This window comes from Coffea arabica, chromosome 3e, assembly GCF_036785885.1.
Source record: "Coffea arabica cultivar ET-39 chromosome 3e, Coffea Arabica ET-39 HiFi, whole genome shotgun sequence".
In the NCBI taxonomy this organism is placed as follows: Eukaryota; Viridiplantae; Streptophyta; class Magnoliopsida; order Gentianales; family Rubiaceae; genus Coffea; species Coffea arabica.
Window position 1 is genome coordinate 6,256,066 of NC_092315.1, and position 25,458 is coordinate 6,281,523.

Sequence of the window (25,458 nt, forward strand, 5' to 3'; positions counted from 1 at the left end):
TTTGACAAGAAAAAAATCATAGGTGTAAACAGATAGGGAAAACCAACTTTCAAAAAAAAAAATCCCATCTCTTCGCTGCCTCATTCTTCATAGAGCTAAAATTTCAATGAATCCATAATAGCAGGCAGTACTAGCAAGCCAAAAATAAGCAACAGTAAAGAAGGTTGGCTCAGATCTATTCTTTTGATCAGAGGAAGGAGGACGCCACAATGGCTGCAAAAACCTAATTACATGCAAGTGAGAAAGAACCCATTTTCGAATCCTTCTCATCTCACACATGATTCAGGTTGCCCTGCCAAGACATGGGCCGGCTTTTCACAGATGTCACAGATAAAGAAAACATCATCATCATAGCCAATTACTTGAACAAGAGAAGACGCGCTGTTGCTTTATAAGGCATCCCCTTCTTTTCTACCAAGGCTGTTAGTTCCATCCATCTTTAACTGACGGTGAATAATGAAATTGTTGGCATCCAGATGGGCCACCTCCTTAACAAATTCCCATCCTCTGCAACGGAGGCGTAGACGAAGAAGACGTAGCGGAGGTGGTGGGGTCCGATGGTGACTTCTACCAACCACCAGATGGTGAGATCGAGCGAGGGTCTGAGGGAAGAAAAGCCCTCTAGTTAAAAAAACAAAAAACAAAAACAGAACAGCTATTTTGAACTTCCTAAAAAGACCTTGCCTTTTGTCTTGAAAACCGTGCTAACGGACAGATCAAAGAACTTAACGGCTAAATGTAACAGAATGACCTCGCATCTTACTTTTATATAATTTAGTGGCCAAAACCAGACCTTTAAAAGTTGAGTGACCAAAACTTGACGATCGCAAAAGTTTAATGGTCAACCGAATAATTTGCTCAAATATGAATCAACTTGTACAAATATAAAGAGTTGGAATGCCTCTTTAACAAACTACAAAAGTGTCATAAGTGATCAATAGTTGCATACATAAAGGCATTGAAGACAAGTGAATGGATATGACTGCATTCAATGTCAATAATGTATTTTGATTTCAAATCAAGCACATGTAAAAAACATATTCACTGCTATAAGACATAGAGTCATTCAGTACTAAACCAAGCAATTCTTATCTGTTTATGTAATTTGAAATGTTAGGGTATAGTTAATCCAAATAAGGCTTGCATAGCATATGAAAATAGGCATAATAATCTTGTGGGGCAGGGTCACATATCCTATAATTTTCAGAGTTACATTTGTGTATTAGGCATTTAGGCCATCTCCTAAATGAACCATTTATGTCAATTTTCTCTTCCTTCTAGATACAAATATTCCTTGCTTGTATTCCCTCTCTCTTTCTTTCCATCATCATCGTGCCATCAACTCCCAAAAGAGTAGCGGGGAGTGTCTAAGCCAAGACTGAAATACCAAAGCAAAAAAAACACACACACAATGCTAAACCACCCCAACCACCACCATCAACCACCCTCCACCACCACCAGCATTAGACCCTCCACCCCCTGCATCCTCCTCTCCACCATCCTCTTTTCCCTCCTCCTTATACTATTCTTCTCTACCTCCACTCATCCTCCACCATCCCTTCCTCCACTCGACCCTTCACTCTTCCCACCTGATTCCCCCCAGCGCCACCTCTTCCTCAGCAGCAGCAACACCTCGTCTCACAAATCCAAGCAAAATCCACCTTCCCCTCCGCCTCCTCCATCAATAGCCTACCTCATCTCCGGATCCTCAAATGAAACGGGTCGGATCCTACGCCTCCTCTTCTCAATCTACCACCCCAAGAACATTTATCTCCTCCACGTAGATTCCAGAGCTTCCCAAGCTGAACGTGATAATTTAGCGGTCAAAATCCAATCTTTCCCACTTTTTAAAGCTGCCCAGAATGTTAATGTTGTTGGAAAAGCTGATGTTGTTTATCAACAAGGGTCGTCCACTTTATCAGCTATACTTCATGGGGCTTCTACTTTCCTACGTATTTCGAAGAACTGGGATTGGTTCATCAATCTCTCTGTTGATGATTATCCACTTGTTACTCAAGATGGTAACTTTGTAATTTCAAAATTTTTAGGACTTATTATATACGTGTGCTTGTTGGACTTTTGTATTTGGTTCTCGAGTAATTTAGTGAAAGTTTGTTGATCATTTGGCTTTCCGGTGATCTTTTGGTTTTGCTTGGCTTTAGATGTTGGTTGCATTATAGTACGGAAAGGAATGAGGAAGATAAAAAAGAGAAGGACGAAGGAAATGAGAGAAAAATGAAAGGAAAACAAAGAGAGTATTGTCTTAATGTCATTGGATAGTGGTAGTTATTACGATGATCAAAACTCAAAGGGATATCTTTTGCTCTTTTTTTTTAAGAGATGATTAACGTTAATGTCCATTTATTACGTGGTTTTATGTTGGATCCTGAGATTACCTGGTCATTGAAATGTGTCCTGCTGATTGACATATTGCATAATTTTCTTTCTTATGGGTTCTGCTGATAGTGTCTTTGTGTTGGGGATTGTTAATTTGCTAGTTGAGAGCTTAAGTGTGGACGAAAAGTGTTCCCGAATCCTTCTTGTGATCTGTGTTATCTAACTGTTTTCTACCCTACAAAGTCAAAGAGTGCATTTTTGTATGATTTTTCTGTTCAAATCGTAATTGTAAATCTATATGTTCTAAGAATGTGTATCTCTGTTTACTGATGTTGCTGTATTTGTACCATGGGAAATCTGTTGATCGGCTTTTTAGTCATACGAGATTTTTTTTTTCTTTTCCAGATCTTCTGCACATAATGTCATACTTGCCTAAGGATCTCAATTTTGTGAATCACACAAGCTATATTGGCTGGATTGAGTAAGGATATCTATTTTCACCACTTTTGCTAGATAAAGAAATGCATTTATACGTAGACACCCAAATACATGCACAGGCACACATGTACATACACTCAACAGAGTATTGCTGACGGTTCCACTTTTGATCCTTTGCAATGGAAGTAATATGTCTCTACATTAAATGTGGCAGATCTCGGAAATTGAAACCGATAATAGTTGATCCCGGGCTCTATATTTTGGAGGAAAATGAGGTGTTTTATGCCACTCAAAAAAGGCCCCTGCCAGATGCATTTCGTTTGTTCACAGGTGAGTCTTTAAGTATGCTACTATAACATGGACATAACAGCAAAATTTTTCACAGCGAGTAGGATATTGGTTTTTTGGTTTTGCATATTGCATGTTGCCTATTGTACTGATAGAGGCATTTATCATGTTGAATGAGTTCGAATTTTCTTGAATTCAAATAATTGCATAAATGATATCTTACATATATTAAATTCTCTCTTTCAATGATGTTAAACAAATTTATTCTTTCCCTTCCCTTTTATAAAGTTTTGCGGTTGGGGTCCTTTTTTTTTCCTCTTCAATATTGGGGTGGGTTTTTTTTTTTTGGGGGTGGGGGGGGGGGGGGGGTGTTGGAGGAGGTCAGGGAAGGTGGTTGTGGTGGTAAGAAGCTTCATTGCTGGAAGAAGGTAACGAATCCTTGTGCCTTAAATTAAGGAATGGAGCTTGGTTATAAGATGCAGTTCAAGTACATCAGGGTTAATCTAGTTAAGGGTTTAGTAAGAGAAACTTTGGATAACTACAGCAAGAATTCATATGCTTTCTATTATATTATTTTAGCTAAAGAATCTGGATATAACAAGGCTCAAATGAAGGTGGATTTATCAACGATTTGGTTACTTGGTGAGTTATAAATAAAGAATTTGAAGACAAAAAAGGTGTTTAACATGAGAAGTTCCAAAGTACAGGTTTGAAAGAGGTATATTTCCGAGGATGGTATGATTTGGCTAATTGTTTTCATAATTATGAGATTAACTAAAATATGTCATTGCTCAGCATTGGACCAAAATCATTTATGATGTTTCTAATAACTTGGAAATTTATGATCAATGGGATGAAGACACTCGGTTAGTTCAAGGACTTAACTTGGAAAACCTTGGCTGTGTAATCTTGTCCAAACTGATGGACAAAGTGCTGAAAATGGAATGATAGGTGTAGCTGCGTATACTAAATATCTATGCCTCTTTAATTTCAGAAAACAACCTTAACTTATTTTTTGGAAGCTTTCGACCTTACGTAAACGTGGTTCTTGCCATCTTTTGTTAATGGAAGACATGTCTTGGCTCTGTTTTGCTTTAATGGTTTTCAGAGAGACTTAGAGACGGCAGGATAAAGCAATTTTTGGATAAAATAACCAACTTACTAGACTTGCAGCTGGAAGATTGTCCTCTTGGTCTTGATTTTACAGCTTTACTAATGATTGATTCTGCTAAAATATTGGAGGGATTAGAGACGCATTAAATTGTCATTAACTGATGTCCTGTCGATTTGCTCAATTCAGTCCATTTCGATACAATGGACGTGCACCTGGCTTTTCTTGGCTCATGATTGAGGAAGTTTTGTCATGATAAGGATGCGATGGTTTTCATGTCAGTTACTAAACATTCTCGTGATTGGCTGAAAATTGTGGTTCTTTTTCATCCTGTTGATGCAAGATATTTACTAGCTCTGTATTGCATATTTCTTAGATTGCCAAACGGAATCAGGAAAGTCTCTGTAGATCATTAACTGAGGAGTTCAAATTTTTTTCTTTCTGGACAGGTTCATCATCAGCTATTTTGAGTCGCAAATTTATCGAATTCTGCATCTTAGGTACAGATAATCTACCCCGGACAGTGTTGATGTACTTGGCAAACACTCCCTCAGCAAATTCTGTTTACTTTCCAACCATTTTGTGCAACGCTCAGAAATTCAATAGAACAATTATCAACCACAACTTGCAGTATGTTTCATTAAACCTGAGAAAGGAACCCCACCTGCTCAATTCTAGTTACTACACTGACCTAGTCCAAAGTGGAGCAGCATTTGCTTCCCGTTTTCGTCCAGATGATCCAACTCTTGACAGAATAGACAGAGAAATTCTCCATCGAGCACCCGGGAAACCAGTACCTGGTGGATGGTGTCTAGGTGAGTCTGGACTTGACTCGTGTAAGGTGTGGGGAGATGCTGACATTTTACGGCCTGGTTTAGGAGCAAAACGGCTTGAAAATCGTCTTCTTGAACTTCTTTCGAAGGAAACATTTCTGTCTCAACAATGTGCTGTCAATTGACTATTAGCAAGAATGATAATGCAAAGAAGTTTAATTTGGGTAAAGTGAAGAACGAATCAAGAGAAAAGGCATAATATACAGGATGACTTATCTCACATGACAGATACCTGTTTGAAATTTTGTTGTGTATTAGTTTACTTGGTACGATTCTTTTGTAGCTAGTTCAGGTGTTGTACAATTAGCTTACAGTATTCGAGATTGTTGTATATTGAAAGGAGAATATATGTCCACAGTTGCTGAAGATATTTCTTCAATTTTTCCAGCAACACGGATTCATCATCAATGAAATCTTCATTTTTGTAAATGCCAAACCCATTTCCGCTCTATCATCCAGGAATTTCCAAGCTAAAGGGTATTTCTGGGTTCATATTCCAGTGTTAAATTTGAATGCAGATGCAGAAGGTATTGATAGGTGCATGAATACTGCATAATATTTTATTTTATTTGGCCTCTGATTATAATTCATTGAGTCAAGTAAAATAGCTTTGTTTTTAATGAGTTTAGCTAATGAGTACTTGCTAAAACACACATTCATGTGAGTTAATTTTTGACCAAAAAAAAAGTGGAGTTGAACTAAAGACTTGCATTCATTATCTGTTCTTGGGACTAGTCTTCTTTTAGAATCTGTCTAATATTTATTTGTTGTGGGTGAATTCAAAAAATATTTCTCCATACTACCGTTCTGGCATGCATTTGCCAATCATGAACCAAATACTTATTCTTGGAACTGCAATTAGCAGTCATTGCTGCATGTTTCCCTGGCGTCTACGGGTAATTCTCTACACGCTCAGAGGATCCTCTAATCTAATATACAAAAAAATAGTACATTATTGTACAATAGTAACTCATTTCCGTTGGCCAAATTTTAAACCTATAAGCTAATGAATGGAGCACCCACAGGCCTCGTCCATGAGCAACTGGTGGTCTTGTGGGGTTCTCTCCAAAACAATTGTCACTATTGATTTTGATCCTCGAGGCTGTATGAAACAATCTCTCTTCGTCGATGATGTAGTGCTTCACTAAAAGACTCCAAAAAATGTGGCAACAGCAAAGACAATGAACAAAGCTCCACCCAAGTACCCAACCTGATTCACAATAAACCAGTAAGATATATACAAACCAAATCACTGGGTTTCTTCAATAGACTGTGTATGACTGACTATATGGTCTTACCAGCTTCTCAGAGATGTAGTTGGCCAGAAATGCACCTCCCAGTATGGCAAGACTCGTGGCAACTAGGTGTCCGACAATGGCTCCAATTGCCACACCCCAAGGAGACTGACCGGATACAGCAGTTGAAACGTATAAGTTATTTGCGAGAAATATAAAAATAAAAACTCAGATGAATTTCAGAATTCACACCTGCGCTGCCCCTAAAGCTATTGTTGCAAGCATAGAGCGATCTCCCCATTCCTGAAAAGCAAACAAACAGCATATTAACTTAGACATGTACACAAGGGCATTACACTTCTTAAATGCTTCATCAAAACAGAGCTCCTTGCAGCTTATGGGTGGACTATTATCTGAATATGTCACCACAAATAAGTCAACTGAGTACACAGATGAAAAATGGGAAACAAAAAATGCAGGTACTAAATAAGAGGAATTAGATTCCACAAGCTGATATGGAGGAGGCATAGAGCAACACCAGATTAAGATTGTATAAGAGTGTCTCATGCGTGTTTATTTGTAAGAAAAACATAAAAAAAAATGCATACAACTGATCATCTAGAAAGGAGTACTCAAAGTGAGAAAATGCTTACAGCTAAAAATACAAGGCTGAATGATTTCCACAAAATTTCAAGAGGATTAGTAAGCCGTTTTGACACCTGGAGATATCACACGTGTTAGAGAACACCAAAAATGAACAGCCAGAACGAGGGGTTAGAGAGAGTCTGCGTCTCCATTTGAAAGCTTGAAGAAGTTCAAATTAAATACATGTATAGCAATCTTAACCTGATCATCTTTTTAAATTTTAAGAAACATGACCATAAGAGATATCTTGTGAAGCTCCATTAGTGCAATGAACTGGATTAAAAGTTACCTTTTCTTTTACAAGCTCCTCGGCTTCGACAAATTCACCAAGCTCATTGCTGCTCTTTTCTCCAGTTTTAGCAGTATCAGATGGAATATCCCACGCATCTTTGATTGATTTGAGGCCAAAGAACATCAGAAGTGTTACTGCAGCATATTCACCTATAGGAATTGCTATTTGCAGACAAAAAGTAATAATCAAAATAAGGAACCATAAAATGTACAATAACTAGCAGGCGGTGAGTAAAATATCACGATTAATTGAAGGATTTTAAAGTTGAGATACAACAAGCTGGGTCAATTGCCTTTTCTTATTCCAGGAGACATGGATATCTGGTAGTTTACAAGATAACCTACAGCTATACTATGATACTATCTACATATATGACCACTTTCAGAACAATGAAAACCAGTAAAGCATTTATTGAAATATGTTGCCATATCTGATGCTACATAAAACTCATTGAAATATATGTTACACAAGCATTAGGATAATTAATGGCTAAGTTCTTGCCGGTTGTTCTTGAAAATTGTCCAATGAAATGCGTCTAGCTGAACTTAAACAGCATCCAGACCTTCTCAATCTCTATAAAATAGCAAGTCTCTTGTTCCTATGAAGTACCTCATTGTGGAAGTCCGGTTACAGACAATCAGAGGCATCGCTAAGTACCTCATTGTGGAAGTCCTACTGAATGAGTCAGCATAGGGAGTACCTAGCAGGTAGTAGCCTATTCTAACAGAAAGGACCCTTGATGCAGCTCTTGTACACTGAAATATTTATGGTCCACTACACATATACTAGTTCAAGACAAACACTAATTCTCTATTAGGACAGTTTCTCAATGTTCGTCATTCTGCATTTTATGGTGCTTACTGCTAAAACGGACAATCTTTTAGGACCAAACTATTATCTTTGGCAAGACTGTTATCCATGGGATAATTTCTACATAATGTGGATATGTTGCATTAAAGCAGTACATAACAAACTCAAAAGAAGCCAATCAACAATTTTCTTCTTAGGCCCTTTTTTAAAAGAAAAAAATAAAAATCAGATTTTCTTGGTAGGTCTGTCTCCCATGTAACACTGCTTTGGAGTATTAAGAAATTAACACCCTTCTTACAGGCCACGAATGACCAAACAAGAAGACAAAGATGCATTATCAACTATATAACAACCATCATGCAGGAAACCTTAAATTCATCATGTCCTCACCAACAAAAACTAATGAAGAAGAACCCCAAAGATACAGGTTCTGCAACCAAAAATATTGTCAAGCATACATAAACTGAAGGCCACATAGAGTCCTATGACTAAGAAAGCCTTAGCATGCTGCTTAACTGCTCCAAAAACAAATTATTTGTTTGCAGGAACTCCATCCTTCCTTCATTGATTAAATTTTTCTTTTTATGTGCTGAAAATAACACTGTAAAGCCAGACTATTATTCTTTGCATGATATCATAATTATTGCAAAGAAATGAACTGGGAAGAAAAGAGAGAGCTCAACTCACTCGTCTGAAACTGAGCAGGTACTGAATTAAAAACCCGTCCTATAATGACTGACAGGACTGTCATAAGGGACAAAGCAACCATCGATCCTAGAAGGACCTGGTCCATAATTTAACAGCAGTTAGGCACAGCAAGTCTCATTGTCAACATCATAAACCAGTTCAACTCAACATTCATCCCTCAGCAAGGTTAAAAAAAGTCAGCATTAGAAAATGCCATAGGATAGCAAATATATGCTGAGCTTAAACTGCTAGAGTTTAAAAGATGTAACACAAGAAAACTGAACAGAAGTTATCCAAGGATGATGAAAAGATGGTAAAAATCTTTCTTTGAGAAATAAGGAATTCACCAAAGAAAACTTCCAAATGTAAAAAAGATAATAAATTGCTGCAGGTGATCACTCTCACTACTAAAGCTTCCACAGTAACCTAGCCAAACAAGAGTCATAATGACAACTTTTTCTCAGCCATGTCTCAAGAAAATGAAAAATTTGTGCTTCTGTACCTATTACACCTTCAGAAAATTTAGACAAGCAAAGCCAGCACTGCCATTTGAATTCTGCCTATATCTGCCACAATGCGCACTTAACCCTTTATCTATTATATCTTACAATTTCCACATATTCATCACCATCATGTGTCTTTTTGTTTTGTTTTTACTTAATTTCTTCTTTTGGTTTCTAGGGCATTAAAGATGTAAATTTGATAAAATGAAAGCTAAAGCTCATCCATTTAGCACATTCGAAGATACAATATGAAAACAAGAGTCTTAGAAGAACTCACTAGATGATGGTCATAAACTAGTAGAAGTTGAGAGAGAGAGAGAGAGAGAGAGATTTGTACCAGTAGTTTCTCATACTGCATCGCTAATAGTGCAGCAATGAAAAATGTCTGTCAAATAAAATTTAAAAAAGAAAAAATGCCTGAGTTCCACAACACAAGATACGAATTTGAAAGGAATCAGTAGTCAATCATAATGTAATACCACTATGCAAAATCACTTCACTGAGTATCTAACATGGAAAAAACATGGTCTTTTAGTTTTGTGGAGATTGATCATGGAATTCTATGGAGTTGGCCAACAAGAATGCCACAGGCTGGGACAATTGGGTCAGTTTTGGCGACGAAGGTATATTTGGAGTATTATTTTATAATTTTTATGATACTATCACTTTGACAGTTGATCTCAAAAGGTCACAGACAAGGGCCAAAAAGTACCCGAAAAGGAATATATACAAGATGTACCATATGGGAAATTATAAATTGATTTGGCAGAGAGAATGTGCCATACAGAACAGAAATAAACACACTGAGGTAAAAAAGGAACTGTATGAGAAAATACTAACACTTGCAAAGACGATACAAGCTATTAACTCATGTCTTGGCAGGATCATTTACCTTATCCCCAATCTCTGAAACAAAAATCAAAGAGAATGCAGCAGTGAAGCCTGACTTTGCTATTGCTGATAATACTGCTGAAGGGCTCCCTTTAATGAAGGCAATCAGGCAAAATACTAAAGCACATCCACATAGTACAATAGCTATAGCAAGAGGATAAGGAATTTGATTAGGACGCCTCTCACTGCCATTCATGAAAAGAATAAAATGAGTATCAGATGGAATTGCGCAGCTCTAGGTCCATTGGCAACAAAAGAGTCATTCCACGGTCAATAAATCGATGACTCCTGATTAATTACTTCTTGGCTTCTTGCTGATAATATAAATCTTTACTTTTTATCATTTCATCCTGGAACCACTATTGATACACAGAGCTAAAAGAAGGAAAAACACAAAGTAACAGATTTGACAGTTTTTCACTCCAAAATACTGAAACATGAGGGAAGCAGTAAAGTAGGATGCCTCTATGTGGAAAATCAAATAAATGATTTTATTGTTGGAGAATTACAGATTCTCAATTACGTCAGGCCAGAAGCTTGTTTGGACTAAAGATTCAAGGAAAACAAGCTCAACCACAAAAAACATCCATGAGACACTGTTGTTCAACAATCTAATATGGAACCAACAATAAGAATATATTGCTGGGTTGTTGCTGATGCAATTATTATCTTCTAACAAGTGAATAAAGTAATAACTTACGTCTCAGAAGAATTATCACTTGAAGGCCCAGTGGAATAAATATTCTGGTTATTCTCCTGGCTCCCTTCAAAGCCACCAGATCCAACGCCAACACTGGATGCATGTGTTGTAACTGTCTTGTACCTTACAAGTGATCTGGATATCCACCTACATTGTGCTATAAAGAAATCTAAATTATATGAATTCCTATGTGACAGAAACCAACTAGTATATGAAAATCAATAAAATAGAACAGATATTCCACTCAGCAAGTCATTCCTATGTGACAGAATTCTTTAATTATGGAAAACCAAATTAACCAAGTCTCTTTTTGTCAATTCATGCAAGAATATTGGAGAAGCACCTAAAGAATACAGACTAAAACATAAGTTCCGCACTTCTGTCAGTGCTTTTCTTCCTTTATTCTACCATCCTCTTCAAGCCTGAAGGCTACCAGCCCCAGGGCCAATCCACACATTCAAAGCACCTAAAACCAATAGAAAAGTGCAGACCATGGCTCTTTCCAAAAAACAATGCCAATTTTCTCCCTTGCATACACGGTATCCTAATATGAAATACTTTTTAGTCTTCTTTAAGTACTAAAACCTTTTGAATTAGCTTGGACATCAATGATTAGCTAGCAGTGGTGCTGCTCATTCTCTCGTCTTCATCACTACACTTGTTAACAACTCATTCAAGTAACCATACACGTAGGAGGTTTCAGTTCTATACTGCTACCCTCCAACTGATTGATTCGCCGTGTTAACAACATAGGATCTACAAAAAGGTCAAATATGGTAATGCAGCCTCGAATTCATCTCATTTATGTTCTGGTTTGAGTAAACAAACCGTATGTCCTAAAAGACCAACTTATTCCATTCCAGCATTAAAACTAGAATTATAATCTTCCTCTAGCACATTTGAATTATAACCGCACTAGGCAGAAATGTACTCCAAAATGGAAAACCCCAGAAAATTCCCATTCTAAATCATTAGACCAAGTCTCAACAGTGCCACTTAAAATTCAACTAAATCAGCTTCACTAGTAACAAAGATTCAGTCTTTCTTGAACTTATTGATCAAAGCAGAAAAAAATCCAATCAAGAAAGCTAATAACCAGCTAATAAGAACTTACTTAGCGAAGGTAACGACGACGACGATGAAGCTGGTGAAATAAGCCCTCTTGGAGAACAAGGCAAAGAACCAAGAAAAGGGCTGAAGGGAAGCTTTCTTTTCTTCTTATAATTCGCCCCTTTATTGGATGCTGCTAGTACTTGGGGTACCTGAACAGCCAAGCCCTGCATTTTCTAATCACCACAAAATTTCTATCTAGGAATTCATATCAAATCCTATCCAGTTGCAGCCGTTTCCCCCTTGAATAGAAACAAGATCTCCAGAGAAAATTAGGATTCTTGGGATGCAGACTGGGGATACTTGGCAGTAACAAAACAGTGAAGGAAGAGTGAAAAGAGTTGAGATGGGGGAGCTCAGGATTGACAGTTGAGAGACTGTTATCAGATTTGGGCATTTGAGCGGTGCCACGTGCATTGGGTAGGGAGTAGGAAGATAGCGTATGATGTTTGAAACGACGTCGTTGGTTGGTTCTTTCGGCATTTTGAGTTTTTAACAAAGAAAATGATTGGGCCCAAGCCCCAAGGCTTGGATGAATTTGCTAGTACAAACGAGAGAGAGAGAGAGAGAGAAGATCAATTTACGAATTTTATGTTTTAACCAGTTACATTTGATTTTGAAAAAATTCAGCAAATTTCTCAGTATATTGTGAAACCAAGAAAATATCACAAAAGTAGCGTTGGTTGGCGTTGGTTTTTAGTTCAAGGGTCGTAGCAAATGATAAAAGAGAATTCATTAAAAAATTATTTTAAGTTTCATTTTTTTTCATCGAGGTAATAAAAGAACCTTTTTTTTTGTTTTTCGTGAAAAGGGTTTGCAGCATCTCAAATAAGCAGCGAAAGAAAGGGATCTCCGCTGATTTGAGGTGCAGCGAACCTTTAATTTATTTTTTAATTTCTAAAAAATGACAAGCATCTAACCAATTGTAGCTCCTTTCGAGTTTTTTAATAGATTATATACGTTCATCCCCTTCCTTTTTCCCCTGGTACCGGATCAATTGCAACAATGTTATATTTTTAAAAAAGAAAAAAGAAAAAAAGACAAGCACCGAACTCTTCGCGGCCAGGCCTCCCAACTACGCAATGCTAGAGATGGCAATGGGGCAGGGGACACCTCTCCCAACCTCCGTCCCGTTGCATTTTAATTCTCCCCGTCTTTCGCTCCTGGCTTTCCCCTGGGAGCATCCGTGGGGTTAAAAAATTTTATTATATAATTTTATTATAATTAAATTTGAGCAAATAATTAAGTACTAAAATATCAATACATCACTAAATTATTATTCATTATAATTTTACAATTGAAACTCATAAAAATAATTAAACAAAGATTATTTGAATACAATCTAATATGATAAAACAAATATAACTAAAATAATCAAGTTTTCACTTTTGATACAAATACAATCACGAAATTATTATTGTGTTTTTTTTAGAAAAAAAGTGTTATTGAATTAAGTGTAGTTAGAAATTTAACATAAATGTATTAATAAATTTAGTATAATTAATTAATAATTTTTTTTAATAGACATGTATAATTAGTAATATAATTGATAATATCATTATATATATAATTATGTACATATATATTTTTTTTTTTCGAATTGGTGGCGGGGCGAGGGAGTATACCCCCGCCCCATTTCTAAACGGGGCAAAAAATTCCCTTTGCCCCCGCCTCCATTGCCATCCCTGCTCACCGCCCTCGCATTCAGACATTTTGAAGACGCGTACCGCTTACCACGCCCGTCTAGTGTCGTCATATGCTTAACAGATGTAATTAACTTTTAAGAAGTTTCCAAGCGGTCCCCTATTCCGAGATAGCAACCATTAACGTTTTCAGCAGTGCCTCAAATCTTTTTTGACGTCTGACGTTAATTAATTAGCAGATGCCAATTGATGATGGAAATGTTATAGCGCTATATTCTAGACGCCTCCTTTCATAGTTCTCGTTTGGTAAGTAAATTTTTTTGGATATTTATCTAAAATATTACTGTAATTTATCGTAAAAATTATAGAAAATATTTTTGAAATGTGTAAATTTTTGGATATTTTGAAGTGTATAGTTTAAAATTTTTGAAATTTTTTTTGAGATTATTGTAACTAAGGTTGTTAAAAAACTTGTAACAGATAAACTTGGCCAAAAATTTGCTTTCCAAATATGCAATAATCAGAGGCTTTTTTATTTATCTGCATGATGTTGACATTTTCCTTCTTTTATTCACCTATCGTTGAGGAATGGCTGACAATTTTCTTTGACAAAGAAATGAGGAAAAGGCTCAACCCCAAGTCATAGGCGAAACACAAATTATTTAAGATTAGACCCAACATATGTCATTTCCCCCACAATTCCACTCTACGCCCAAGCCAAAGCCAAAGCCAAGAAGTCAAACAGCCAATTACCTTAGGCTATTACGAGCGACGCAGGACACAATTTTGCTTGCTGTTGCTTTCCTATTATGGAAAGGACGAGTTACCGTGACTTTGTCATTATTTTCATTAAAATACTTGTACAGCTAGCTGGTCGTTAGTGGACCCCCGCACCATAGATGGGCACTTTTAGCGACGCTTCTATTACTGTTCATTGAGCTTTCCGTTATTTGGAAACTTATAAAGCTATCATATATATAAATCACATATGATGATAGCATACTAGCGCGCCACTAGCCATTTGGTCCAGTGGTCATCACCATTAAAGGTGATGCTGGAGGTCAGAAGTTCAATCCCTGCCTCCCACAAATTTACCACAATTTGTGGCGTTCGCATTGCCACCTTCCATAGTTATGGATAATTATAGGTAATTAAAATAAAAGTAGTTTTATAAGGGCAGAGAAAAAGGTTCATAAAGTGACATAAATATAACCCCAATATTAAGTTTATAAATATTAATCCCACTATTAACCCCAAAATCAATCAGGTTTTAGGGACCACATTAGAGATCTGGGGGTTTAGGGGATGGTGCTGGGCTTCTGGACATTTTTTTAAAAAAAAAAATTTGTAATGATGGTTTAAGAGGAGATTTCATGGGATTTTTGGTAAAATTAAGTAAAGAATTGGTAAGTTTCAATGTAAAAATGGTAAATTTTGGCACTGAAGAAGTAATTTTTATCACAATCATACCTTATAATTTTTAGAGATAATTTCAAAAACTTCCATTGAGATTTTTTCTAATCACACCTAACACCTCTCAAGTTTCTAAAATCACACTTAACATCCTTAAAATGATAACCTTCGTAACATGTCAGCCCTTTTATGTAAAAAAAATATTAAAGACATATTTTTAGTAGAGGGACTATAGCATTCTTCCAATTTTGCCCTTTTGTAAGTTGATTTTTGAATTTTAGAAGATGAAAATGAAAACAAATAGAATTGCCATATTTACATAGAAATTGAGTGGGTGTAAGTACAATAACTGCTAAATTGTATATTTTTTGTTGATTCATGTGACCGTTATAAGATCTATGCCAAAGTTTTGGATAGAAAGGAAATAAAATTTTTTGAATACCATTTGTTAACCAATTTTTCAAAAAATTTTTTCGATCATTGAACACCATTATAGGTATATTTAACATACATTTTTTTCATGATTTGAACTGCATCCTAGCCTTTTTTTCACAAAAGGAATGATTTTAACCATTTTTCCCTCACCTCGTACTGATTAAATTAGATAACAAGATAAAATCGTAGTTAAAAAAGGATAGATTTCCTATGTTTAGATTGTCTAAATGCCTCAAGTCCTATATTTGGTTGCATATGCGCAAAAAAAAGGCCCAAAATGTGCCCAAAATTTATGGCTTTTTTGTTGCTTTATTTTTACTTAATCAAACATAAATGTTTTTTTTTTTACCTTTTCCTGCATAAGAAAGGGATTGCCACTGATGAGCGGCGAAACGGACCCTTAATTTATTTTTTAATTCCTAAAAAATGACAAGCATGTAACCAATTGTAGCTCCTTTCGAGTTTTTTAATAGATTAGATAGGTTCATTTCCTCCCCCTTTCTCCCTAGTATCGGACCAATAGTAACAATGTTGTAATTTAAAAAAAAAAAGAAAAAGAAAAGAAGACTAGCATCGAACTCTTCATGGCCAGGCCTCCCAACTACTCAACACCCTCCTATTCAGACATTTTGAAGACGTGCACCGCTTACCACGCCTATCTAGTGTCTGTAATTAACTTTTAGGGATAATTACATCTACACCCCTTATGATTTAGCCAAACTACCTTTGTATCCCTTGAACTTCTGAAAATAACAGTCACACCCTTTGACTTAACAGAGGCTAGATGGTGTTAAACTTATTCTTGTGTGGTCACAACTACCCTCCCAAAACTTTATACATTATTAAATACAAAAAAGAAAAATAGCAATCATAAGAAATGGCTGACATTTATTTATATCTGATGATGCTGACATTTTCCTTCTTTATTCATCTATCGTAGGACTGTCAATGGGGTTGGGCCAACCCGAACTCGACTCGTTCAACCCGACAAAAAGTCCGATGAGCCCGATATTTTAGTGAGTCAGTCTAAGATTGAACCTAAAATTTAAGCCCAAATTAAATATGAGCCGAGCTTGGGTCTTATTAGAATCAAACCCGATATAAGCCCGACCCTTTAATTATATATATATAATATTTATATTTTGATATTATGTATGATTATATATCCAAATATATTATTATTAAATACTAAATATATATATATATTACAAAATATAAAAATACATCTAAAGACTCTTCCACGAGCTTTCTTGAGAGCTAGTATTAGTGATATATAACTGGATCTCTAACTTTTTTTATTGGTTGAATAATTTTTTGTGTTGGCATAATATTGGTTGATTTCTTTTTGATCTACAGACACAAATCATCAAGCATGTTTGGATTCAAATCACAAGATTATAAAAAAAGTTTCAACTTTTAAAGATGTATTGGCTTATGATCGCATGTTCTATTACTATTTTTCATGCATTTTGAACGAATCAAATATAAATATTGTTGAAAAAGTTTTGGTTTATATACTTTTTAAGAACTATTATTTGTTCATGTTTAGTTTTAATATTATAGTCTTGTAAATGTTAAATTAGTTTTACAACTTAATAGTTATAGTAATTATATTAAGAAAATGAAGGAGTAATAAGTGAACTTGGGTTAAACCCGATTAAGGCTCACAACCCGAATATTATGTGAGTTGAGTATGAGTTTCACATTTATGAACTCGAAACTCATGGCATGAAATTTAAAAATGTTCCAAATTAAATGAATTGAGTTTGAAGTTACGAAAGTCTGGCTCATTAGGCCATCTAATCTATCGTTGAGACAAAGAAATGAGGAAAAGGGTCAACCCCAAGTCAGTCATTCGGTTAATTAGCAGTAGTCACTATGTCGTCATTTCCCCCACAATTCCACTCTTCGCTCAAGCCAATGGCTTTTAATTAGCAGTAGTAACTAATAGGCGAAACACAAATTACTTAAGATTAGACCCAACATAATGTCGTCATTTCCTCCCCCCCCCCCCCCCCCCCCCCCCAAACACAATTCCACTCTTCGCCCAAGCCAAAGCCAAACAACCAATCACCTTGGGCATGGCTATTTTGATTTTTGACCCACGCAGCACACAATTTTGCTTGCTGTTGCTTTCCTATTATTTTGACGGTCGGTTTTTCTCAGAATCATCATGAATGCATTATTGATTTTTCTTAGACAGCATTGCCCTGGAAGCCTTGTGTACGTATTTCGTTGCCGCACATCAGATGTGCGGTTTCAAAATAACTTTTTTTTTTTTAAAAAAATTGCCGCACATTAGATTAGATTTCCTATGTTTAGATTATCTAAATATTTCAAAACCTATATTCGGTTGCACATGCAAAAAAAACAACGCCCAAAATGTGCCCAAATTTTATGGCTTTTTTGTTACTTTATTTTTACATAATCGAATATAAATTTTTTTTCTTGCCTTTTCTGCATAAAAAAAATTTGAAAAGGGCAGAAAAAGAACCAACTAGTTTTATTCTCATCTTCTAGTTTTCAAAAATCAACTTGCAAAAAGACAAAGGTGAAAGAATTATATATTATGATCTCTATCCTAAATATATTTTTTAATATTTTTTACGGGGTCCACTAACTACCAGCCAGCTGCACAAGTATTTTAATGTAAAATAATGACAAAATCGCTGTAACTTATCGATGCCGAAACATTTCCTATAGCTCATATTATATGATCGCAAACTGACCCGTGTGGTTGAATATACAAAACTAAGCCACCATTCCAACTCTGGCGTTGGTTTTAACTTCCCTATAAAAGGCCACCAGGCCATCCAACGGCTGCAACAAACCGCCTTCTATACGTAGAAGCTTCTAAGAAACAAAACAACTGAAGAATTTCTTACTGACGGGGTGGCGAACAGAGCACAGCACAACCATCCCCATTATCCTTTCCTTCTCTCCACCGTCTTTAACTGCCATTAACCACCACCGCCTCACCATGGATGCTATTAGCTTATCCGCTTTAAGCGCCCCAAAACCCTTCGTTGTAAAAACCAGCACAGGACTCCTTCTTCGGTGCCCAGGCTTCCCCAGACTAGCCGTCCGAGCATGCACGGTTCAGGCTACACCATCAAACTCAAATTCTCTGAGCATCGCACTCAATTTCAGGCTACACTCGAGCTCGGTTGTTCTCAATGTGCCCGAGTCCCAAGGTTTCTCGCCGGCAGAACCCCCAGTCCTAGATGATGGCTTGCGTGAACCTGAAACTGGAATTTCATCAATTCAGCATGGAGAAAATCCTTCTCGACCTCCTCAAGATGTTACAGAAGATAGTGAAGAGCTTAAGGCTGCTACCCTTCGTATTATGATGGCGAGAAAGAAGGGATATTTCCGATTTGTTGTTGAAGCTGATGAAAGAATTGGTGATGCCTTTTCTATCCCTGGTTATGATAAAAGTGTAAGGCCTTTTATCTTTTTGTTTATTGCAACGGTGTTTTTCGATGCAAATCGGTTAGTACTTTCTGATAAAAAAGAAAAAAAAAGAATTATTATTATTTTTTTGGAGCTTTTCAATAGCGCTCAATTAATCTCCGAGTGTAGAGAACAGTTCTTTTTTCGGGATTTTTTTTGTCTCTGCGATGCTATACGAGGACTTCTTTTTTCTTATGGACAAATTATCTATTTGGCCCTTGAACTCTTAATATAGCTAAAATTTAGCTCTCCAACTGTTAAAAGTCTATTTTTAACCCTCCAACTTGTAAAATAGGAATCCGTGGCCCTCCCTTTTGTCGAGGTTAGTGGCCCTTTTGTCCGCTTTATATCCGGTTTTGCCACCGAAGAGACCAACGGCACTAATATGCTTTGTAGAAGGATCTTTTTTCCACACACACATACAAAAGACGGCAAAAAGCAAGATATCCATCATCTTCCCTCTGTAGAGGCGATGGTCGGTCGATTTGTTGCCGGAATCGGAGTTGGGTATGCTATGATGATAGCCCTTGTATATTCTGGTGGGATATCTCCAAGATCAATTCGGGGATTAATCACTTCTTTTACGGAAGCGTTCATCAACCTTGGCGAGCTGTTGGAACACGTGTCCAACTATTCTTTCCCCAAGCCTGCTGCCAACTTGGGTCTAAGGGTTACAGGTTCCCAAATTTATAAGTTGAAGGGCTAAAAGTTGATTTTTAATAGTTGGAGGGTTAAGTTTTGTCTATATTAAAAGTTTAAGGGCCAAATAGATAATTTGGCCTTTTCTTATTTTGGAACTAATTTGTTACTTACTATATTTTGATTACTATGATGAGATGCTGTTCACTCTCTTTGTTTCGTTACTGATTATTATTATTGATCGTGAAGTTTGATAAATTAACTATGCATTCTGTAGGTTGTCAGAACCGATCATGATGGTGATCCTGCTGGAATTGATATGGACTATCGATTATGTGGCTTACCGGTAAGAACGTTTAGTTACTTCTGAATGACATATACTAAGAGGTGTCTTCTTTTCTTTTTCTCAAAACATTTGCTGAATTTACATTTTTTCTTGAGCTTAGAAGTGAAAAATGCTCGAGTTACATCTTAGTATTAAGTGTAGATTCTGGTTCATGATATGATACTTGGTGGAGTCACCCAAACATTTGCCAGGAAAGCTATCCAATTATTGTATGATGGACATCACAATATTAATTATATTCCATTTTAGTAAGAACAGAGAAAATATGAAATCTAAAAGATGATTTTATTGTTTCAAAACTTAATACAATACAGATTATGTGATTATGCTTTCTTTCTTGGACCTGGCTACTTTAACTTTTACTATTTGATCGATGCATCTTTTTATTGAAACTCTATCAGCAGTCAGTGCTTATAAAATTTTGAACCATAAACTCGAAACAAGTCAGAGTTGAGTAATGAAATATCCAAGTAGGTCTATTTTCATCATTTATCTAGAATTTGATTGTATGATGATTACGCTGATGAACTTTTTGGTGTGTGTAAAAATATGAAATATTGCAATGGAAAGGGAGGGAGGAAGGGACGGAAAGAGGAGGATGGGTTTTATGATATGTGATTGGCACCAGCTGTGATGCTGACTCATGTTCCATAGCTTCGAGTTATTGTTATCTTTTTTCCTTATGTTGCTATCTCAGAATTGCAATGTAGTTTTATCCTGGAATCCCCATTTAGCAGGGCTGTCGTATGAACATGCTTACTCTTCATCATCATGACCTAATTTAGCCATTTAGGGATGCAAAGAGTCTTGTGCGCTTTCTCAGACTTGCCTTGGGTACTTAAATAATGTTCTGACATACTTGGAGTGTTAATTAAGAACTTAAGATATTTGGCAAATCCTTCTGTACAGTAATTTTATGTCGTAGTGTTGTATTGTAATCATTTCGGATCTACTATCTGAAGACATGGAAATGATTGGTCCTTTGTAAAGTGGTTGAGTTACTATTTCCAATGCATAATATTATCTCTTATAGCATACCAAATCAGTGATTCAAATAATATTTGAATCTCCATAGTGAACTCTTGCTTTTCATGTATAGGCATACTTTGTTTGAATGTGATTGATTAATTCATAAACTATTTGCAGATAATATCATATGCTGATCTTGAGGAGCTGAAAGTATTAGGATCTGGTAGATATGGTATTGTTTACCACGGAAAGTGGATGGGAACAGATGTTGCCATCAAGAGATTTGATAAGAGCCGTGTTGCTAAGGATGATTTAGACAGATTGGTGGGTTCTTTTCTTTCTATTACAAGAAGATGAAGAAATAGTACATTGCTTGAATACAATTTTTAGACTTGATGGCCAGTAAAGTCGTTGCATTTTACTCTTGCAGACCAAAACTTTCTGGAGAGAGGTTCGGATCCTATCTAAACTACACCATCCACAAGTTGTCGCATTCTTTGGGGTAGTTCCTGATGATCCTGAAGGAACATTGGCATATGTAACTGAATATATGGTTGATGGATCGCTAAGATGTGCCCTCTTAGAGAAGGGGTAAGTTGTCAAGTTCTTCTGTTTTTTAGGCAATGAATGTTTGTAGATGAAACTGAACCATGGACTTGGTGCTCCATTTTCAGAGAACTTGATCAGCATACAAAACTTATGGTTCTATTGCATGTTGCTTCTGGCATGGAGTATTTGCATTCAATGAATGTCATACATTTTGACTTGAAGGGTGCTAACTTGCTAGTCAACTTCGGAGATCCTCAAAGGCCCGTATGCAAGGTATTTACCATTGTGAATTTAATGCAGAACTAAGTAACCGGAAAATTGGTCCAAAGACTAGTTTAAAATAGCCTGTTCTGATTGTTTTTTCAAACTTCTTTATATTGCTAATTTCTACTAAGTTCAGTGCCTTTATAGTAAAATAGAAGGTTATTGTTCAAGATGTTTAATTTAGCCCGAAACCATTTCAACGTGGTTTCATGTGGTAAATTGATTGCATACCTGAGACATGATAACTGACCTCATGGTTTTCAGGTTGCTGATTTTGGACTATCAAAAATAAAACAAAATGCACTTGTTTCTGGGCGTAAGCGAGGACCGCTCCGCTGGATGGCTCCAGAATTGCTGAACGGAAGGAGGAATAAAGTCTCTGATAAGGTTAGTTCTCGATTCACAGAGTTCTTGATTCTGTCGAGCGAGTAATCAGGGAGATTGGAATATGAATCTTGCACATTGTCCAGTCGCTGATTTGCCTTTTGTGGCTTTTTACAGGTTGACGTATACACATTTGGAATCACGACATGGGAGACCCTAACAGGAGAGGTGCCATATGGAGATATGCACCCTGACCTCATAAGATGTAAGATTTCTGGTCAATTTGGCATGGATCAATGCAAAAACATACTATGCCTGATACAGACTCTGGAATATTATTTTGGAACTTTAGTAACAATTAAGCTTCGATAAAAAGCCACATATGTTGTAAAAATTGAAAAAATAATGCTGCTTATGACTAGAGTGAGCTGTGACTTCTGAGTATGAAACGCCGTTTCATGATGGTTCTTATATTAGTAACTATCTGTGGAACTGCCGCTACATGGCCACAACTTGATTGTGGAAAAGCAGCTGATGATATTCTCAAGTATACCATGTGCTTGTTTGAGCAGTAACTTATCTTGAAGCTATATTAGCCATCATAATAGGAATGACAGAATGTGACTTTTGTATTCACTAAATTGTCACCCTTTAGTTGTAAAAAACAATAATCCCTTTTTAACCTTCTGAACTGTTGTTTGGAGAAACAGCAAAACCAGGACTTGAAAAACTCGGTTCATGTAAAAGGAGAAGAAAAGGCAACTGAGCTGTGAGATTCTGCATTTTGTTGGGATAACATTTTATGGCAGTTAAGACTTTGTTATAAGCTTCTGCAGACACAAATTTTGAAGGCAACTAGGACCTCTAGCATAAGCTTAAAGTAGGAGACTGAACTTTCTTTTCACTCTTGGCTTATTATCTAACAATGGAGGGAACTTAAATGAGAATCTAAATTGCCGCTCAGGTATTTCATGGGCCACTGTCTGTTACTACACTAGAGATACGACATTTGCTATGTATGATATTTGAAGGTTACTTTTTAAGTTCCTGACACGTACAATACCTTGTCGATCAACATATGCCTTGCTATTGTATTTTGTTTATTTACTTACAAAATCAACTGGAATGGGGGCAGTTCCACAAAAGAATTTCTGAAAATGATGTTTTTTTGGCATTAGAAATTCAATCTTTTAACGTTTGCTTCTAGAGATTCTTATCAAGTTGTGACATAAGATCTTGTAATTTTTATTATGTCGTGCGATTTTTCAACGCTTGTTGTCTTTAGGTTCTATGAAGTAATCATGATAGATAAGCATCAGATTCTACAGCTTCTGGACAACCTACGTAGAATGAACATGTTAGTAGCACAGACAATTGAAGTTGTATTGATTGAAGTTATACCCTTCAATGTAGGTAACTGTTAAATGATGAAAATAAATTAGAGATACTGTATTCTCTTAAAAATCAGGCGGTGCTATGGAAAAACTTGTTGAATCACATTATGGCTTCCTCATTGAATCATAAATTGTACATAATCAGTGATGAGATGCCTTTCAATACTGAATTGTCACTTTGCAGTTTGCTCTTTAGCATATTATCCTACTATCCTCTTTCTATTGTTAAATTTCTCAAAGTTCAGTTTGCTGCATTTTAGTTATTAATTCATTTTATCAACTCTTTGTAGTTGGGGTTACACATTTCAATCTCAGGCCTCCCATCCCTGAACACTGTGATCCTGAATTGAGAAAGTTGATGGAAGAATGCTGGTCCCCAGATCCAGCTGCAAGGCCATCGTTCACCCAAGCAAGGGAGAGGCTGCAGGCTATGTTAATGGCACTGCAGCTAGAGATACAAAACTGAGCTATAGAAGATGTGATCCTACAATCTGATGTAGGTCATTAAAAGAGAAAAAGACTTTTTCAGAATAAGATACAAACACATGCATGTGTGTAAGAGGGATTTTGCAGAGCTTCCATTCTCAAATGTATTTGTAAATTAGGCCCAGGCTATCTTCTTGTATTAAGGAAAGAACCAGTTACCGTAGTGAGTTATTTGTAATTGGTGGCTGCCTGTAAGTTCATGTAGTACGGAAGTCGTAGAAGTGAGTGATCCAATGTAGGCTATGCCTGCGTTTGCAACCAAACAATAGTAGTCATTCTCATGTATTATTCGCATACAGCATTTAGAATAGAGTTTTGGTATCTGGACTGTGAATCAAGGTGGTTTGTTGAGTGTGCAACGGTCTGATCTAGTTACAAGACATGATAAATGTCGTTTTGGTCCTCCAAAGTAGGTTATGGTCTCGTTTAAGTCCTTCAAACCAGGAAATTTGTTTCAATTACAGCCTTGGGTCATTCGATTTACGGATAACCCTAGTCATATTCGAAGGATTTGAGTCTGATAAATGTGTTTTTGGCCTAACGGTGTTAAATAGGAGGCATAATTGGAACACACTTCTTACTTTCAAAGGCTAAATTGACCGTCTCATTTTTCAAGGATGACCTTTTCATCTTAACAATTGGTACTGTTAATTCTTTCAAGTTGATCAAAACTACTTTGGACCAATTCTAGAGTCTATGAGAATTGAAGCCGAGCTTACGGAAGTGTCAAGTATTTTGTGCTGGTATGGATGAAAGTTTGCAACAAACCCTTAGAAACCTAATCCAGATGCCAATAGGCTCTCTTCCAGTGAAGTATCTTGGCTTACCACTTATCTTATGAATCTAGACTAAACTACAAGGACTGCTTGCCTCTTTTCAACAATTTGCAGCAAAACAATATCAAGTTGGGCTAATAAGAAGCTAAGCTATGGAGGGAGGCTCTAGTTCATAAAATCTGTACTTACTGGAGTACAGTTATACTGGGCTAGTGCTTTTATTTTACCAAAGGGGATGATAAAAAAATAAAATAAAAAGTCTCATGTCTTCTTTCCTTTGGGCTGGGAAGATAGATTAAGAGGCATTGTGGAGCAAAAGTGTGCTGGGGAGATATAAGCAAATCCACAAAGGAAGGCGGGTTGGGACTACATGATCTAATCCTATGGAACTCAAGCAGCTCTGGAACATTTGCTCCAAGAAGGACAATATGCAGGTAAAATGGGTACACATCACCACCTTAAGAAGACGTCATTCTGGGGTGCCAAAATACTATTTGACTGTTCTTGGGCCTGGAGGAAAATCCATAACTAAGGCCTAAAGCCCAACTTCATATCAAGCAAGTGATAGGTAATGGTTGTGAAACTTTTTCTGGTACGATCACTGGCATCCTGTAGGGCCGTTATACCAGAGCCTCTACTGTCAGGATGTAGCTTAACTAAGAATGATCTTGTTCCTAATTGTATGCGAGGTGCTAAATGGAGATGGCCATGTGGGAGGAAATTTAATGCTGAGGTACGAAGATTGAAGTACTTTACTCCCTGTGAGCTTGTCCCTGTACCAAATGAGGAGGATACTACTGTTTAGAAAAGGTCAAGAGGAGGATACTACAATACAATTTGGCTTCCAAGTAGGTCTAGCACATTGGATGTGCAGTCTGCTTTGAAGG

The 25,458-nt window shown here is 36.6% G+C and overlaps 3 protein-coding genes across 4 annotated transcripts; 2 read left to right on the top strand and 1 right to left on the bottom strand.

Moving 5' to 3' along the window:
* Positions 1 to 1,228: 1,228 nt before the first annotated feature.
* On the top strand, positions 1,229 to 5,436 carry LOC113736554 (beta-glucuronosyltransferase GlcAT14A-like). Its single transcript, XM_027263584.2, has 4 exons — positions 1,229 to 2,021; positions 2,743 to 2,818; positions 2,990 to 3,105; positions 4,624 to 5,436. The coding sequence occupies exons 1-4, from the start codon at positions 1,412 to 1,414 to the stop codon at positions 5,130 to 5,132; spliced, it is 1,311 nt and encodes a 436-aa protein (XP_027119385.1). The 5' UTR covers positions 1,229 to 1,411; the 3' UTR covers positions 5,133 to 5,436.
* Positions 5,437 to 5,824: 388 nt separating this feature from the next.
* Positions 5,825 to 12,316, bottom strand: LOC113736264 (protein PAM71-homolog, chloroplastic). 2 transcript variants are annotated; one of them, XM_027263153.2, is made up of 10 exons: positions 11,885 to 12,316; positions 10,771 to 10,927; positions 10,072 to 10,255; positions 9,517 to 9,564; positions 8,677 to 8,773; positions 7,177 to 7,340; positions 6,896 to 6,961; positions 6,495 to 6,545; positions 6,306 to 6,410; positions 5,825 to 6,217 (listed from the first exon to the last, which is right to left on the bottom strand). In XM_027263153.2, exons 1-10 carry the CDS (start codon positions 12,051 to 12,053, stop codon positions 6,152 to 6,154), a joined length of 1,107 nt encoding a protein of 368 aa, XP_027118954.1. In that variant the 5' UTR covers positions 12,054 to 12,316; the 3' UTR covers positions 5,825 to 6,151. The 2 variants fall into 2 exon arrangements, with proteins under 2 accessions (XP_027118954.1, XP_071940692.1); XM_072084591.1 differs by lacking the exon at positions 9,517 to 9,564.
* Positions 12,317 to 18,114: 5,798 nt separating this feature from the next.
* Positions 18,115 to 24,154, top strand: LOC113736266 (RAF-like serine/threonine-protein kinase PRAF). Its single transcript, XM_027263154.2, has 8 exons — positions 18,115 to 18,810; positions 19,741 to 19,809; positions 20,956 to 21,102; positions 21,209 to 21,369; positions 21,453 to 21,600; positions 21,856 to 21,978; positions 22,093 to 22,180; positions 23,600 to 24,154. The coding sequence occupies exons 1-8, from the start codon at positions 18,352 to 18,354 to the stop codon at positions 23,773 to 23,775; spliced, it is 1,371 nt and encodes a 456-aa protein (XP_027118955.1). The 5' UTR covers positions 18,115 to 18,351; the 3' UTR covers positions 23,776 to 24,154.
* Positions 24,155 to 25,458: the final 1,304 nt, after the last annotated feature.

Bases quoted from the DNA above. Each gene is read 5' to 3' on its own strand.
- LOC113736266 (XM_027263154.2), top strand. From the start codon at position 18,352: ATGGATGCTATTAGCTTATCCGCTTTAAGCGCCCCAAAACCCTTCGTT. The intron at 19,810-20,955 runs GTAAGAACGTTT...AACTATTTGCAG, and splicing joins ATCGATTATGTGGCTTACCG to ATAATATCATATGCTGATCT. The intron at 21,601-21,855 runs GTATTTACCATT...CATGGTTTTCAG, and splicing joins CTCAAAGGCCCGTATGCAAG to GTTGCTGATTTTGGACTATC.
- LOC113736554 (XM_027263584.2), top strand. From the start codon at position 1,412: ATGCTAAACCACCCCAACCACCACCATCAACCACCCTCCACCACCACC. The intron at 2,022-2,742 runs GTAACTTTGTAA...TTTCTTTTCCAG, and splicing joins TCCACTTGTTACTCAAGATG to ATCTTCTGCACATAATGTCA. The intron at 2,819-2,989 runs GTAAGGATATCT...TAAATGTGGCAG, and splicing joins AGCTATATTGGCTGGATTGA to ATCTCGGAAATTGAAACCGA.
- LOC113736264 (XM_027263153.2), bottom strand. From the start codon at position 12,053: ATGCAGGGCTTGGCTGTTCAGGTACCCCAAGTACTAGCAGCATCCAAT. The intron at 6,546-6,895 runs GTAAGCATTTTC...TTTGCTTTTCAG, and splicing joins TCAGCCTTGTATTTTTAGCT to GAATGGGGAGATCGCTCTAT. The intron at 6,218-6,305 runs GTAAGACCATAT...ATTGTGAATCAG, and splicing joins ACTACATCTCTGAGAAGCTG to GTTGGGTACTTGGGTGGAGC.